Below are 15,118 nucleotides of genomic sequence, written 5' to 3'. Positions count from 1 at the left end.
TATTATTTTTCTCTTTCCCTCTAGTTATATATATATATATATATGTATATATATCCCTCTAGTCATATATATATCAAACAATTAGTCAAAAAATTAATTCTACTTCTTACCAATACTTATAGTTGTTTGGATAAACACAATAAGAGATAAAGATCCCAAAATTTAGTTCTCTGGGCCCTGAAAACAAGCGAGGCTTTTACTGTAAATCCCTGACTAAATCCTCAGGCCAGTTCAGCATGTCCTTCCCCAGGGTCCTGTCTCTTAAGTCATAACAGCTTGCACCAAGACCATGCATCTATGATTCCTAGACTGTTCCATTTCGATGCCAGGGTAGCTTTGCCACTCAGTCCGGGTTCATCCCAATCCCACAGCGGGACCTCCCTTTTGGGGTGTTAGGAACTACCGCAACTGGAGCCTGAGTCAAGTAATATGACAGATGCCCAGGAGTAGATACATTTCAGAGTCACTCAACTCCCAAATATTAGGAGCATAGCATTATGGTCTTTCTGTGTTTAAGCAAAGAACATTGCTCTATAGTAAAATATGAAAAGGCTATAAAGGAAATAGAAAAGCGAGTAATTCACTACAAATACAAAATCCAGAATTACCAGAAAGTTTTGACTTAGAAGTAACCAAGTAACCAAGTAATTGGGGAACTGTACAATAAGGTATAAAACACAAAGAAAAGGTTAAAGATAAACTCAGAGGATTAGCGATGCTCGAAAGAGCACTGTAATTTTTGCTGGGAGGAGGAAAAGGGGCAATTCACTGATGAAGCCTAAAACACTTAGGGTTAATATCCAACAGGTTCAATCCCCAGCACCCCATATGGTTCCTCAAGCCCTACTAGGAGTGATCACTGAGCGAAAGATAGGAGTAAACCCTGAGTATTGCCAAGTGTGGTATAAAAACAAATTTAAAAAGTGAAAGAGGGAGGAGAGAGAGAGAGAGAGAGAGAGAGAGAGAGAGAGAGAGAGAGAGAGAGAGAGAGAAAGGAAGGAAGGAAGAGAGAGAAAGAGACAGACAGACAGACAGACAGACAGACTCCTGAACGTGACAAACCCTTGGCCTTTGGTTGCAGAATTGAGATTACCAAATTTGGGGTTGAGGTGGATGAGAGGGAGATGCCAAGGTTGACATAAGGTGGAGTCTTGAAAAATTTGGTGGTAGTGGTGGTCGTGGTGTGCGGTAATAATCAAGACCACGACCATTTACACTATTGTAAACATCTTGTACAAACTATAATTTTTTAATATTAAAAAAATTTAATAATTAAAAAAATATATAGTCTGAAAGGAAGGAAAAGCTGTCCGTGGCCAGTTTGTTTTTGCCTTTGGTGGGGCGCAGGAATACTCGGGCACAGAGAGTGGCAAGGTTTGAAGCCCCTGGCCGGCTCTATTTACATAAGCAGCGGGAGGACGAAGTCCAGGGAGGCCTGTGGGGGAGAGCACGGCCGAGCCTTTGAGCCCCGGGCCCCCTGCCCTTTGAGCCAGGCGGTCCGGGCGCGGGCGCGGGCGCACTACGCTGGCCGCGGGCGCACTAGCGCTGGCCGCGGACACCGGCGGGTCGCGGGGCGGGCGCAATGCTCAGTCTGTGGGCATGGGGCTGCGCCCGGAGCCTGGGCGCCCGTGGGGGCGCACGGGGGCTACGTCTCGAGGGGCTCTGCGGCGACCCTCGCCGCAGTCCCAGCCGCCAGGCCTCCGACGCCCCCCGGAACCTGCCACCCAGCTCTGAGTTCGTGGCCAGGTCCGTGGGCGTTTGCTCCATGATGCGGCTGCCCGTGCAGGCCTCCGCCGAGGGGCTGGACGCCGCCTTCGTTGGGGTGCCCCTGGACATTGGGACCTCCAACCGTCCTGGGGCGAGGTAAGGCCTGAAAGACTGGGGGGACACGTGGCTGGGCAGCTTGATGGTCACTGGGCGCGGGGTGTGTTGGGAGCTTGAACCCAGCTGCAGAAATCCCGGGAGCGTTGATGGACCGGGTGGGGGAGGGCTCAACATGTGTTCAATTCGGAGGGAAGGCGGGAACCGAGCCTTCCCCGCATGGGCCTGCTTTGCGCTTTGGTCGTGGGTACCTACAACTTACAGAGACGGCGATACTACCTTTGGGAATTCGAAGCAGCTGGCTATCCTCTCCCCAAACCTCTAGACTCAAACGTCTGACTCAAGAATGGCAGAAATGTAGGCATTTTTTCCCCCCTAAGGTAAATTATTGAGAATCTACTCTTTCTAATTCAAGTCACTGAAGGTCTGAATTCTACCTTTTTTGTGTGTTTGTGGGTGGTGTGGGGGTTGGGTCACACCGATGCTCAGGGGTTACTCCCTGCTCTACACTCAGGAATTACTCTTGGGGTGCTCAGGGGACCATGTGGAATGCTGGGGATGAAACTCAGGTTGACTATATGCAAGGCAAACACTCTACCCCACTGTACTATCACTCTGGCGTCCCTCTTGCTTTTTTTTTGTTTGTTTGCTTTTCTTTTGGGGCCACACCTGGCAATACTCAGGGGTTACTTTGGTTCTGTACTCAGGAATTATTCCTGGAGGTGCCAGGGGACCATATGGGATGCTGGGGACTGAACCCTGGTCAGTGACATGCAAGGCAAACGCCCTACCTGCTGTACTATCACTCCAGAACTCCCCACCTTTTTTTGAGGGGGCCATTCTCAGAGTTGCTCGGGGCTTAGTCTTGGCTCTGTGCTCTGGGACTGTTCTGATCGTGCCTTGGGGACAACATGGGGTTCCAGGGATCCAACTCTGGTCAGGGCACATACAAGGCAAGTGCCCTTTCCACTCTTTTATTGCTCCAGTCCCTTTATTTGTTTTCACTGAAATTTTGCATTGCCTGTGATGGAACCCAGATCTCCTTCACTTTATCATTGAGCCTCTCCACCCTATTTCTTTAGTGGTAATGGGAAATCAAATCCAGGGTTTCACGCATGTCTGGCTAATGGTCCACCGCTGTGCCACATCCCCAACTCCTGGATTAACAAATGCCCTTCTATATGAAATGTCCACTAAGTGCAAAGCACTTTGCATGACCACTTGATTCTTACAAAAGGGTAAATACCATTATTATTGTTATTATTATTATTAATTTACTTTGACTTTTTGGGTCGTATCCGGCTATGTTCAGGGATTCCTCCTGGATCTGTACTCAGGAATTACTTTTGGCATTGCTCGGGGGACCATATGGGATGCTGGGGATCAAACCTGGGTTGGCCACGTGCAAGGCAAACGCCCTTCCCACTGGACTATTGCTCCAGCCCCCCGTCACTATTATTTTTTAGGTAGGAAACTGAAGTCTGGGAGATATATAACCTTGAGCAGTGGTTCTCAATCAGGGAATTTTCACCCCAAGGGACACTTGACCATGGATGGAGGTATTGAATGGGTTCAGTTCAGGATTGCTATTAAAACATTCTGCAGTCCACAGAGCAGATCCCTTCAGTCCCCTTGCGGCCTCTGAAACATACATAAGGACACAGCCTTGTTGACAGCCTGGAGTGTCAACAGTGTCAAGGTAAGAAATACACCTCTGAATCTGAATGTGTGGCTCATAGGGTGATTCTTCCTCCTGCAGATTTGGACCCCGGCGAATCCGGGAAGAATCCGTGATGATTCGCCTGGTTAACCCCAGCACGGGGGCCCTCCCCTTCCAGTCCCTCATGGTTGCAGACCTGGGTGATGTGAATGTCAACCTGTACAACCTGCAGGACAGCTGCCGCCTCATCCGAGAGGCCTACCAGAAAATCGTGGCTACGGGATGTGTACCACTCACGTTGGGTAATGTCCTCTGCCAGGGCCAGTGTGGTACTTGGGTGAGGGTCACTCTCCATGGGTGGGAGGGAGAACTGCTGCTTCTGTAGGGCAGGCTTCTGTGAGTACAGAAATAGTAGGAGAGGGCTGGAGTGATGGTACAGTGGGTAGGGCTTTTGCCTTGCACATGGCCAACCTGGGTTCGATCCGTGGCATCCCATATGGTTCCCTGAGCACCGCCAGGAGTAATTCCTGAGTGCAGAGCCAGGAGGAACTACTGAACATCTCCAGGGATGGCACCAAAAACAAAACAAACAAAAAACCAGAAATAGTAGGAGAGTGGACATTTTTAGCGCCCAAGGATGGAGTTCAGTGGTAGAACACTTGCCTTTTTAAAAAAAATTTTTTTTTATTAGTGAAACACCATGAGGCACAGTTATAGACTTACACATTTTTCAGCTTGGGTTTCAGTTATACAATGATCAAGTACCCATCCCTACACAGTGCCCATTTTCCACCACCACGGGTCCCAGTATCCGTCCCAACCCCCATCCTCCCCATCCCACCCTGCCTCTGTGGCAGGTCATTCCCTTTTGTTCTCTCTCTCTCTCTTCTTTTGGGTGTTGTGGTTTGCAAGAGAGGCATTGAGTGGCAATCATGTTTGGTCTATAGTCTACTTTCAGCATGCTTTTCCAATCCTGGGAGGATCCTCCCAACACCCTTTATATGGTGCTCCCTTCTCTATCTGAGCTCCCTTTTCCCCTAGCACGTGTGGCTGGCCTCCAAGCCATGGAGCAAAATTCCTGGTACTAATCTCGGCCACTCTTGGGTGTTAGTCTCCTATTTTGTTACTTAATGTTCCCCATATGAATGCAATCTTTCTATGTCTATCCCGCTCTTTCTGACTCATTTCGCTTAACATGATACTTTCCATGTAGTACCACTTGTATGTAAATTTCATGACTTCATCTTTTCTAACAGCTACATAGTACTCCATTGTGTAAATGTACCAAAGTTTCTTTAACCAGTCATCTGTAGAACACTTGCCTTGCATGTGTTCTGGGTTTCATCTTCAGCGGCACTACCATTAAATATATAAATAGATGGATAGATAAATAGATAAATAAGTTCATGTAGTTTAGTTTCTGGAGTAAGGACTACTTACATTTTGGACTAGTATGATGAACAGGGATGGATTTCATTCACTTGTGTGTAAAATATGAAGGGTGCTGAAAGGAAGTCTGTAGTAGGTGAGTAGGTGTTCCTTCTAGTATGGCTCAGAGTCTACACTTACTGAGCTGATCTTTTTTTTTTTTTTGCTTTTTGGGTCACACCAAGCAATGCTCAGGGGTTACTCCTGGCTCTGCACTCAGGAATTACTCCTGGCGGTGCTTGGGGGACGATATGGATGCTGGGAATCGAACCCGGGCCGGATGCGTGCAAGGCAAATGCCCTACCCGCTGTGCTATTGCTCCAGCCCCTGAGCTGATCTTTTTAAAAGTTTTATATTTGGGCCTCAACTGGCTGTGCTCAGGAATCACTCTTGGGGGACCATGTATTGCTGGGGGTTAAACCACGATCAGATGCATGCAAGGCAAACACCGTATCAGTTTTACTTTGCCTTTGGCCGATGAATCTAAATCAATTTTCCTCCCTCCCTCCCTCCCTCCCTCCCTCCCTCCCTCCCTCCCTTCCTTCCTTCCTTTGTTCTTTCTTTCCTTCCTTCTTTTATTTTTTTTGGTGTTGGTGAGGGGGAGGGTTGGGACATACCTGGTGATGTTTCTGGCTCTGTGCTCAGGGATTACTCCTGGCAGGCTTGGGGGACCATATGGAGTGCTGGGTCAGGTCGGCTGCATGCAAGCCTAGTGCATTATCTGTTGTATTCCTCTCTCTCTCTCTCTCTCTCTCTCTCTCTCTCTCCCCCCAGACCTGGTGGTGGTGTTCAGGGCTCACTCCTGTCTCTACACTATGGGGTCATTCTTGCACTCCTAGCAGTGCTCAGGGGACCATAATGTGGTGATGGGGCTGGTACCTGGGTTCTCCACGTGCAAGGCAAGCACCCTTCCTGCTGTTCTTACTCTTTAGCCCCAAATTCTGTCTTTCCTTACAGTTTATAATGGACACTTTTTGGCATTTAATTTTAAAAATTGAAAATTTCCATAAAAAATAGTATGTATCTTGATGAGTGAATTTTTTGGCATTCCTTAAATTCTGCATCCATCCTGGCAAGTGCCTCTGTCCTCTCACCCTTGTTCCAACCTTGATCCCACTTCTGGGAAGACTGCGAACAGCGCCCAGTAGTGACCTTAAAAACATATTTTTCTTTTTTGCTAACAAGTTCCAGTAGCCCCTTTGAATTACTTTATTTCAAGGAGACCCACAGAGCTGTCCATGCACATTGTCCTGCTTTTGTAACATTACTCTCCATTTTTGTTCTCAAAAAGTTAAAGTGACACCTTGAAAAAAAAATCCAAATGTGTATCTGCCAAGGTAAGGGCCTCCCCTCAGAACATCACAGTGAGGAGTGTAGCTTTAGAGGTGTTGTGAAATCTCAGTGCTGCCGCTCACTAGCTATTTTGTATATGTGAATTATCTCTCCAGACCTCACTTGCTGTTGGTACTTCATTTCCTTATCTCTAACTGGGTCTAACATTCCTTCTTACCTCATTACATTGTGCTCTGTGAGGAGCAAATATTGAAAGTGCATGTAAAGGGCTCAGCACTGCCAGAGAGTTACAGAAGGTAAGATTCTTTTTTTTTTTCCCAATTGAATCACCGTGAGATACAGTTACAAAGCTTTCCTGTTTGAGCTTCAGCCATACAATGATTGAACACCAACCCCTCCACCAGTGCACATTTTCTATCACCAATGTCCCCAGTATCCATTTCCCCTATCCCAGTCCTCACCCTGCTTCTGTAGCAGACAATTTCCCCAATACTCTCTCTCTACTTTTGGGCATTATAGTTTGCTCGAATTTTCCCACCACCATATAGTTTGCCTGCCAGGGGCAGACACTAGATAATTTATTTTCTATTGCTCACTTTGAATATCATGAGTGTGCTTCTGGAATTCTAAGAATGTAAATGGTCGGGGGTCCAGAGACTTCTCCGTAGGGCGCTAATCCATTTCCAGATTCAATTGGGAGTCTCTGGACCAGGCTGTTGGTTCACTGAGATGGTGCCTGGAAGCAGATTGTGGGCATAATAGCCAGGACCCCAAGTGGGCGGGGAGCTGGGGAGGGACAGCCTGACTCTTCTGCCGCCGAGGTGTGGCTAGAGTCTTAGTCCTGGAACCCGCATACCTGGGCCTTGCTTCTGTAAGCTTGTGGTCGCTGGGGTTTCTTTCACCTGGAGCAGGTGGGGAGAGCACACCTGCTCCATCTGAGGTGCCCCAGTGAAACTGGCTCTGTACGGGGTCGGAGAGAAGCAGATAAGACTCTTACCACATCTGTGTCAGTCCCCTGAGCACTGTCCAGAGTCACTCCTAAGCACAGAGCCAGAAATAGACCCTGAGCACTGCTTGGTGTGACTCCCAAACCAACCAATTATACTAAATAAAAAATAAAATGCTTGCAGATTTTAAGCTTCAATAAATGTTAACTTTTATTGTTATTAAAATCATCAGTAGGAATATCCAGAAAGGTCCAACATAGCTGACACTGGTCGCCTGAGGCTATTTCAAGTTAATTTTAGAAAAGCTGGGTGATAGCTCAGGGGGTTGGGCACATACTTTGTATGAGAAAGCTGGTTCATTCTCCAGCACTGTATGGTCCCTTGGGTACTGCCGGGAGTGACCTCTGGGTTGGGAATAGCGCCTATGTCTCACAGTGTGTGACCCCCCCAAACCAAATAAATAGTTAATTTAAGCCTGGGTCATGGCTCAAGTGAGAGTCCCCGAGTTGAATCCCTTTCACTGCATACTCCAAGCAGCGTGAGGAGTCGCATAGGGAACTCCCCCTCGCCCCCCCCCCCCCCAGCACTGACTCATATGGTCTCTATCTTTTAAAAAAAGGAAATTGTTGGGGCCACAGTGATAGTACAGAGTGATAGTACAGATAGGGTGCACGTGGCCCACCCGGGTTTGATCCCCGGTCTCCCCATATGGTCTCCTGACCCCACCAGGAGTGATCCCTGAGTGCAGAGCCAGGAGTAAGCCCTGAGCATCACCATGTAGCCAAAATCCAGAAATAAAATTTTAAAAAATAAAAGATTGTTTTGATATTTACCTGGCAGGAAAGAGGCCGTGATCAGACGGGTGGTTTTCCAAGGCTGAATTTGGCCTATTGTACTTTAGATGTGCCGATCCCTGCGAGTTCCCCAAATGTGGGAACTGAACTGCAGGCTTGTGTTGTAGAGGGGCTGTGTTTTCACTCTCCCTTGAAAAAAATTTGTATTAATTAAATTTAGTATCTCAGGGCAGAGAATATAGAAGGTAAGCTACTTGCCTTGCATATGGCTGACCTGGTTTCAACCCCTGGGCCATCCAGGAGTAATTCCTGAGTTCAGATCAAGGACAGAGCCAGGAGTCATCCCTGAGCACAGCCAGCTGTGGCCCCCAAAGAAAAATTATTTCAATTACTGTCTTATTTTGATTATTGGTTTACATGAAATAAAATAGTTTCCTGGTTGAATGAGCCACATTTCAATAATCACAGATGAGTAGTGGCCACTGTTTTGGTCAATGTAAATTCAGGATATGTTCATCTTTGCAGAAAGTTCTATTGGGCAGATCTGTTCTGGATGTTTTTGGTTTCATTTCCTCTTTTGAATCTTAATGTAATCTCACACATCCAGTGGCAATTTTACTATGACTAAACAAGATTTTATTTTTGCTGGGGATTATAATCTTTCATTGTTGTTTAAAGACTGGCAAACTTGGGCAAATTGGAGATTGTTCTATGTAATATCCAGTTCTTAAATTTTATCCACATTTCATATGTGTTCCTTGTTCTCTTTGCAGGGGGAGATCACACAATCACATATCCTATATTGCAAGCAGTGGCAAAAAAGTAAGTCTCCAGTGTTTGGGCCCAAGGGAGGTTTCAAAATTCAGGAAAGTGACCTTTGGTATCTGGTGACCTTTGGCAGCTCAGGGTATTGGGGTGGTAGAAAATTCTTAACTGAGTTGTTTCTGTGGGTCAGAATTGAGGTTGAGCTCCACTTGTCTCTGTCAGTCACCATAGGAAGCCAAGATAATTTATTATTAACATGCTTGGTCACCCTCCCTGGCCCTATATCTATTCAGTGTTTTCAGCTTGCCTTTGTTTTGGGAAGATGAGCCCCTCGTGGAATATACAGCCCTAGTTAACTTCAGTTTCTGTTTTGCTTCAAAGGTTAAATAAATACCAACAGACGTAGTTGTATTGCTTGCCGAGACCAGTTTAATCCTGAGACACTTGTTCCCAGAGAAGAAGAATACGAATTTTTTTTTCATTAGTGGGAATTTTCCGGGGGTTGACTAACTTGGGTTAGTTAGTTTGAGGAAGAGAAAGAAAAGGGTCAAGGCATTGGCAGTTTCAGAATTCCCATACAGGAAGGACGCATGGTAACTTTCTGTTGGGGGGTGGGGGATGTGATATAAGTATTTTATTATTTATTTATTGCAATAGCAGAGCGGGTAGGGCCTTGCACGTGGTCGACCCAGGTTCTATTCCTCGGCCCCTCTCAGAGAGCCTGGCAAGCTACCGAGAGTATCTCGCTACATGGCAAAGCCTGGCTAGCTACCTGTGACGTATTCGATATGCCAAAAAAAAAAAAAACCTCAGTAACAAGTCTTACAATTTGTTGTGAGATGTTACTGATGCCCACTCGAGCAAATTGATGAACAACAGGAGGACAGTTCAGTGCTTATTTATTTTGGCTTTTTTGAGTCACACATGGTGATGTTCAGGGGTTATTCCTGGCTCTACCCTCACGAATTACTGCTGGCAGTGCTCAGGGGACCATATGGGAGGTCGGGGATCAAACCTGGGTTGGCTCCATGCAAGGCAAATGCCCTACCTGCTGTGCTCCAGCACCCACATATAGCTTTTCCACCTGACATCTCTTCTTGAGTTTACTGTTCTTCTGAGTTGTTATGTGGTTTGAAGATAGAAACGCATTGCAAGGCTGGTAATTGATGCCATCTCTCCCCTCTGTGGCTAACCACTGTCCCTGAGTCTTGGTGGCCTGGAGGGTGGCTGTGCTGGGGTCCAGTGAGAGACTTGGCCTCTGAGCTGCTGTGTTGTCATCAGGCATGGCCCTGTGGGGCTGCTGCATGTGGACGCGCACATGGACACAGCTGACAAGGCCCTAGGAGAGAAGCTCTATCACGGGACGCCCTTCCGCCGCTGCGTGGAAGAAGGACTCCTGGACTGTAAGCGTGTGGTCCAGATAGGCATCCGGGGCTCTTCCACAACCTTGGACACCTACAAATACAGCCGGAATCAGGTGACTCATCATACCTCTTGGTGGTCCAAATGCCACCTTGGTTCTCATCCTCCTACTCCCAGGCGGAGTGGCTCCCGGAAGCTCCTAGCCCAAGAGCCGACAGGAAGGACAGACATCCTTTCCTTCTGTAGACTTTACAAAGGCCCATTTCCTGCTCGGACCTGCTCTGAACTGCCCAGCAGCTGTTGGCATGGGCTGGCTTGAGTTTCTCCCTCTCGCCATGGTAGAGTTTTCTGAGCCCATCCCAGAGTTAGTGCTTTGGCCTTCAACCCTGCTTCTTCCCCATCATTGTCTCTTTCCTTTCTTGTCTGAAAAATGTAGACAGTAGTTCTGCCGTCGTGGAGACTGAGGCTCAGAGACGATGCACGGAGAGCACGGGGCTTGGGGTGGGCCCGTGCTGCTCTGGAGAAGCCCTTACCTTCTCTCCCTCCTCAGGGCTTCCGGGTGGTGCTGGCGGAAGACTGCTGGATGAAGTCACTGGTTCCGCTCATGGGGGAAGTGAGGCAGCAGATGGGAGGCAAACCAATGTATATCACTTTTGATATTGATGCCTTGGATCCTGCCTATGCCCCAGGGACAGGGACGCCCGAAATTGCAGGTCTCACTCCCAGTCAGGTAAGGAGGCTCCACCAGGGGCAACTCTGAAGATGATCTCAACTTCCCTTGTTCCAGGGACCAGTAGCGAGTCTTTGGGAATAAGGATAGGAATTTTGAAGTAGGTCTCTGAAGTCAGTACTAGAGAAGAGCCTAACTCAATTTTAGGGGCTATTGACTTTGAATAGGGCCCTCATTTCCTGTCTGGGAGCAATACAGAATACAATGTTTTTGGTTTTGGTTATTTATTTTTTTGAATACTACTGTGCTCAGGTCTTATTCCTTGTTTGGTGCTTGGGCATTGCTGGGGTACCATGAGGTGTCCGGGATTAAACCTGGGCTCCCTGTATGTAAAACATACGCTTAGATTTGTAACTTTGTATCTCACGGTGATTCAATTAAAAAAAATAAATAAACATGCACTTAGTTCATTATCTCTCTAACCCCAAGGAATAGTATAATCTTTCATTTGGTCTACCTCCTTTTGTGGTCTACTTCTAGTAAGACTATGGGGACAGTGGTGTACCCTCTCTTAAGAATATCGTAGGGCTCGGGCTATAATTCAGTGGCAGAGTATTTGCTTTGCATGTGTGAAACCCTGTGTTTGATCCCTAGAACCACACATATACATGAACAACTTACAAAATGAACAATATACTTCTTTTTACAGAGCTGAACTTAATGAATTAGTTTTGATTTTGGGTCACATATGGCTGTGTTCAGGGCTTACTCCTGGCTCTGAGTTCAGGGATCACTCCTGGCAGTGCTCAGGGGTCCATAATGGGTCAAATTGAACCCAGGTTGCCTGTGTGCAAAACAAGTTACTAACCTGCTGAAACTCTCCATCCTTTGAATTAATTTGTTAAAAATTTAATTTATGGGGTAGAGTTCATGCACAATTCAATCAGCCTAATCAGTGGCTGAATAAATAGCAGTACTCCTACATTGAAAAAATTTAATTTATGGGGACCAGAGCAATAGTACAGTGGGTAGGGCGTTTACCTTGCACCAAATTACCTGGGTTTGATTGCCGGCATCCCATATGGTCTCCTGAACACTGCCAGGAGTAATTCCTGAGTTAAGAGCCAGGAGTAACCTTTGAGCACTAGAGGTGTGACACAAAAAGTCAAACAATTTTTTAAAATTTACATTTTGTTTTTAGCCATATTCACCAGTGCTCAGGACTTGTTCCTGGATCTTTGTTCAGGGATCACAACTTGGGTGACCATATGCAGTTCCAGGGATCAAACTGGGGTCTGGTCTCATGGAAGCGCTGTAACCTCTCTGATCCTCAGGGCTGAATTTTACAAGTGTACACAGTGGGATTAATATCTTCCAAGGTGGTGGGAGAGCTTTAGAGACACCCAGGTGAAATTCCTGTGCGGAGTGTTGAACGCACAAAGACAGGGCGGGGGTGCAGAGTGATTAGAACAGAAAAGTTCCTTTTGGGAGGCTAGGGCCCTTGTTGGGTGCCCACCCTGTCCTTGGAGGTGAGAACTAGAACAGTACCTGAACTGGTACTTCAAGATACTTGTGAAGGCCAGGGATATAGTACAGGGCAAGGTGCTTGTCTTACATGGAGCCTATCCAGATTTAATCCCTGGCATCTCCACCAGTGACCCCTGAGCACAGAAGTAAGCCCCAAGCACCACCAGGGGTGGCCCCATAATGAAAGGACAAAGCCAACCAAGCAAACAAGCCAAAAACAAGTCCCTGAACAAACCCAGAAGCCTTGTGAACAAATGCATGGGGACTCCTTAAGCAGTCAGGCAGATACCCTCAGGAAGGAGAACAAGCCTCAATGCCTTCTTCAGCCTGTTTTCCTCAAAGATGTCCAGGGCACAGCCCTTAATCCTCAGCTTCCCGTCCTTTGGACCTTTTCATTGGCACTAGGGCAGCAATTTCAGAAAAGGACTCTCTCTGGCATCTCAGCTGTACTGGCTATGAACCCTTTTTCCATGCTGGAGCCTTTCCCTCCTTCTTTCTGACCTTCCTCTAAGTCTTCTGCATCCGGCAGATTCCTGGAATTGTGTTCCCTCCTTGGGAATCCACTTTGTAAGATTCTTGTAGGTGCTTATATCATAGATATTTGGAGGGCCACACCTGGCGGTGCTCAGGGGACCATATGTGGTGCCAGGAAATGAACCTGGGTCTGCTGTATGCAAGGCAAGTGCTTTAACTATTGTATTATCTCTCTGCCTCTCTTCTCCTATATCCTGAGCTTGTTTTTTGATTTTTATTTTTGTAGCCACACCCAGTGGTGCTCAGGAAATCATGCGGTGTTGGGGATCTCACTTGGGCCTTCTGCATGCAAAGTATGCGCTCAGAAGGTTGATCTGTCTCTCTGGTCCTAACACTTGTCTTTCTTGAAGTCCTTATTGTATGGTATTGAACTGATTGGTGTTCCTTTCTCCATCATCACAATGTGGAGCTCTCGAGGGCTGGGACTGCTCACTGGTCATTTCTGTCTTTGGTGTCCTGAGCTGTCAACACATACTTATGAAGGGAGAGCAGCAGTTCTGAGTCAAAGGACAGACATGGGTTGTAAGAAATTTGTTGAGGGCTTTAGGGTCGCTTCTTCTCATGAATGATTTCCTCTGTGGACAACTCCTGACTCAAACTTGCACAGGCTCTGGAGATCATCCGGGGCTGCCAAGGACTCAGTGTGGTGGGCTGTGATCTCGTGGAAGTCTCACCGATGTACGATCTTTCTGGTGAGTACGGAAGCTGTGTGTGACCTGTGGTACAGCTGCCAGCTTAAAGAATATTAATATAATTCACCAGTAGAAACGGGTGGGTTCTTGGGAACCTGCTGAGTCTGGCCTCTGGTGAAGAAAATAAACCTGTTATTGCACTCCTAACAAACATGAACTAATTAACCCTAACAACCCCCCTGGGAGGTGACTAAGTATTATTAGCTTGCCCACCAATCTGCAGAAGAGAAACCAGCCTCTAGTTTAGTGATAGGGCCACACAGTCCCACCTGTTTTTGCTCTTTCACGGGAATCATAAATTCTCAAGGCATAAATATATATTAATATTAATAAAGTTGGGAGCTGATTTAGGAGGGATATTCAAAGCTAGTCCAAAAATTTTAAATGTAGAAAAGCTTAGGAGGTAGGTCTCATAGCCTCTGTGGGTAGATAATAAATAAATACAATTTGCATCATTATGGGTTTCCCTTTGGGGAAAATCTGTTCAGAGTAAACACAGAAGCACCTGAACGTTATTGTTTCTACATGGCACTTGATGGAGCAGAATGTCAGGACAGGCCTGTTGGGAGAGGCAGGGAGGCCCAGGGGCGAGTGGACAAGTGGGAGGGCTGCAAGTGAGAAGCGACTCAGGACACGCTTTGCCTGGTGTTCACAGCGGTTTCACTTCTCTACAGGGAACACGGCGCTGATAGCAGCCAACCTGCTGTTTGAGATGCTCTGTGTTCTTCCCAAAGTGAAGACTGTCTGAGTCCTCTGCACTTGAAGATGAAACAAGATCATCTGGGCATATTGGTGGTGGGGGTGGGGTGGGATGGTGGTGGGGTTGCGATGTGACTTTGTACATCAATACCACGGACACTAACACTATTGTAACCACATTATCTAAATGATACAAATAAAACATTATATCAATGATGGATTCTCAGGAATTCATGAGCAAGATGCCTTGCATGCAGCTTACTCCTGAGCACTGCCCACAGTGATTCCTGAGCACACAACCAGAAGTCCTGAACACTGCCAAGTGTGGCCCCCAAACCAACAAAAAATAAATAAGAAAATTCATGGGCAAATTGAGGACTAGTTTTTTTTTTTTTTTGCTTGATTTTGAACCATATGGAAGTGCTCAGGACTTACTTCTGGCTCTGCACTCAGGGGTCACCCCTGGCAGTGCTTGGGGGACCATATGTGGTGCTGGGGATAAAACCCTGGTCAGCCACATGCAGTGTGTGCCTGCTGTACTCTCTCCAGCCCCCGGATGACTGGTTTTATGACAATCAAACTTTTTTAGTGGTGGCTTTCAGCCCAGGGCATCCAGTTGAACTCTAAACAGTGAATATTTCTAAAGAGTTGGCATAAAAAACAAAAACAAAAACCACTATGCTACTTTGTTTTTTTCCCCCTTTTGATGATAATGGTGGACAGAGTGGAAAAGGATGCAGAATTTATTTTCACTTAAGATTATCTAAAAAGTGAAGGAATAAAAAAAACCATTTCTTTATAGTATATTCCTTTAAAAAGGAATTCCTTTTTAAATTCCTGTTCCATAAAAAGGATATGATTGCATACTGCATTCTCTGAGGAACTGAGGGCTGCACCTTGGTTTTAGGACTATCAGGAAAGTTTGG

The 15,118-nt window shown here is 46.6% G+C and overlaps 1 protein-coding gene across 1 annotated transcript; it reads left to right on the top strand.

The window, feature by feature from the left end:
* Positions 1-1,504: 1,504 nt before the first annotated feature.
* AGMAT (agmatinase) lies at positions 1,505-14,515 on the top strand. Its single transcript, XM_056123245.1, has 7 exons — positions 1,505-1,863; positions 3,581-3,783; positions 8,717-8,765; positions 9,990-10,185; positions 10,621-10,800; positions 13,409-13,493; positions 14,168-14,515. Exons 1-7 carry the CDS (start codon positions 1,583-1,585, stop codon positions 14,239-14,241), a joined length of 1,068 nt encoding a protein of 355 aa, XP_055979220.1. The 5' UTR covers positions 1,505-1,582; the 3' UTR covers positions 14,242-14,515.
* The last annotated feature ends 603 nt before the right edge of the window (positions 14,516-15,118 follow it).

This window comes from Sorex fumeus, unplaced genomic scaffold (assembly GCF_029834395.1).
Source record: "Sorex fumeus unplaced genomic scaffold, SorFum_2.1 ptg000047l, whole genome shotgun sequence".
NCBI lineage: Eukaryota > Metazoa > Chordata > Mammalia > Eulipotyphla > Soricidae > Sorex > Sorex fumeus.
This window is presented reverse-complemented; position numbering and strand designations above follow the sequence as displayed.

Bases quoted from the DNA above. Each gene is read 5' to 3' on its own strand.
- AGMAT (XM_056123245.1), top strand. From the start codon at position 1,583: ATGCTCAGTCTGTGGGCATGGGGCTGCGCCCGGAGCCTGGGCGCCCGT. The intron at 3,784-8,716 runs GTAATGTCCTCT...TTCTCTTTGCAG, and splicing joins ATGTGTACCACTCACGTTGG to GGGGAGATCACACAATCACA. The intron at 13,494-14,167 runs GTGAGTACGGAA...ACTTCTCTACAG, and splicing joins ACCGATGTACGATCTTTCTG to GGAACACGGCGCTGATAGCA.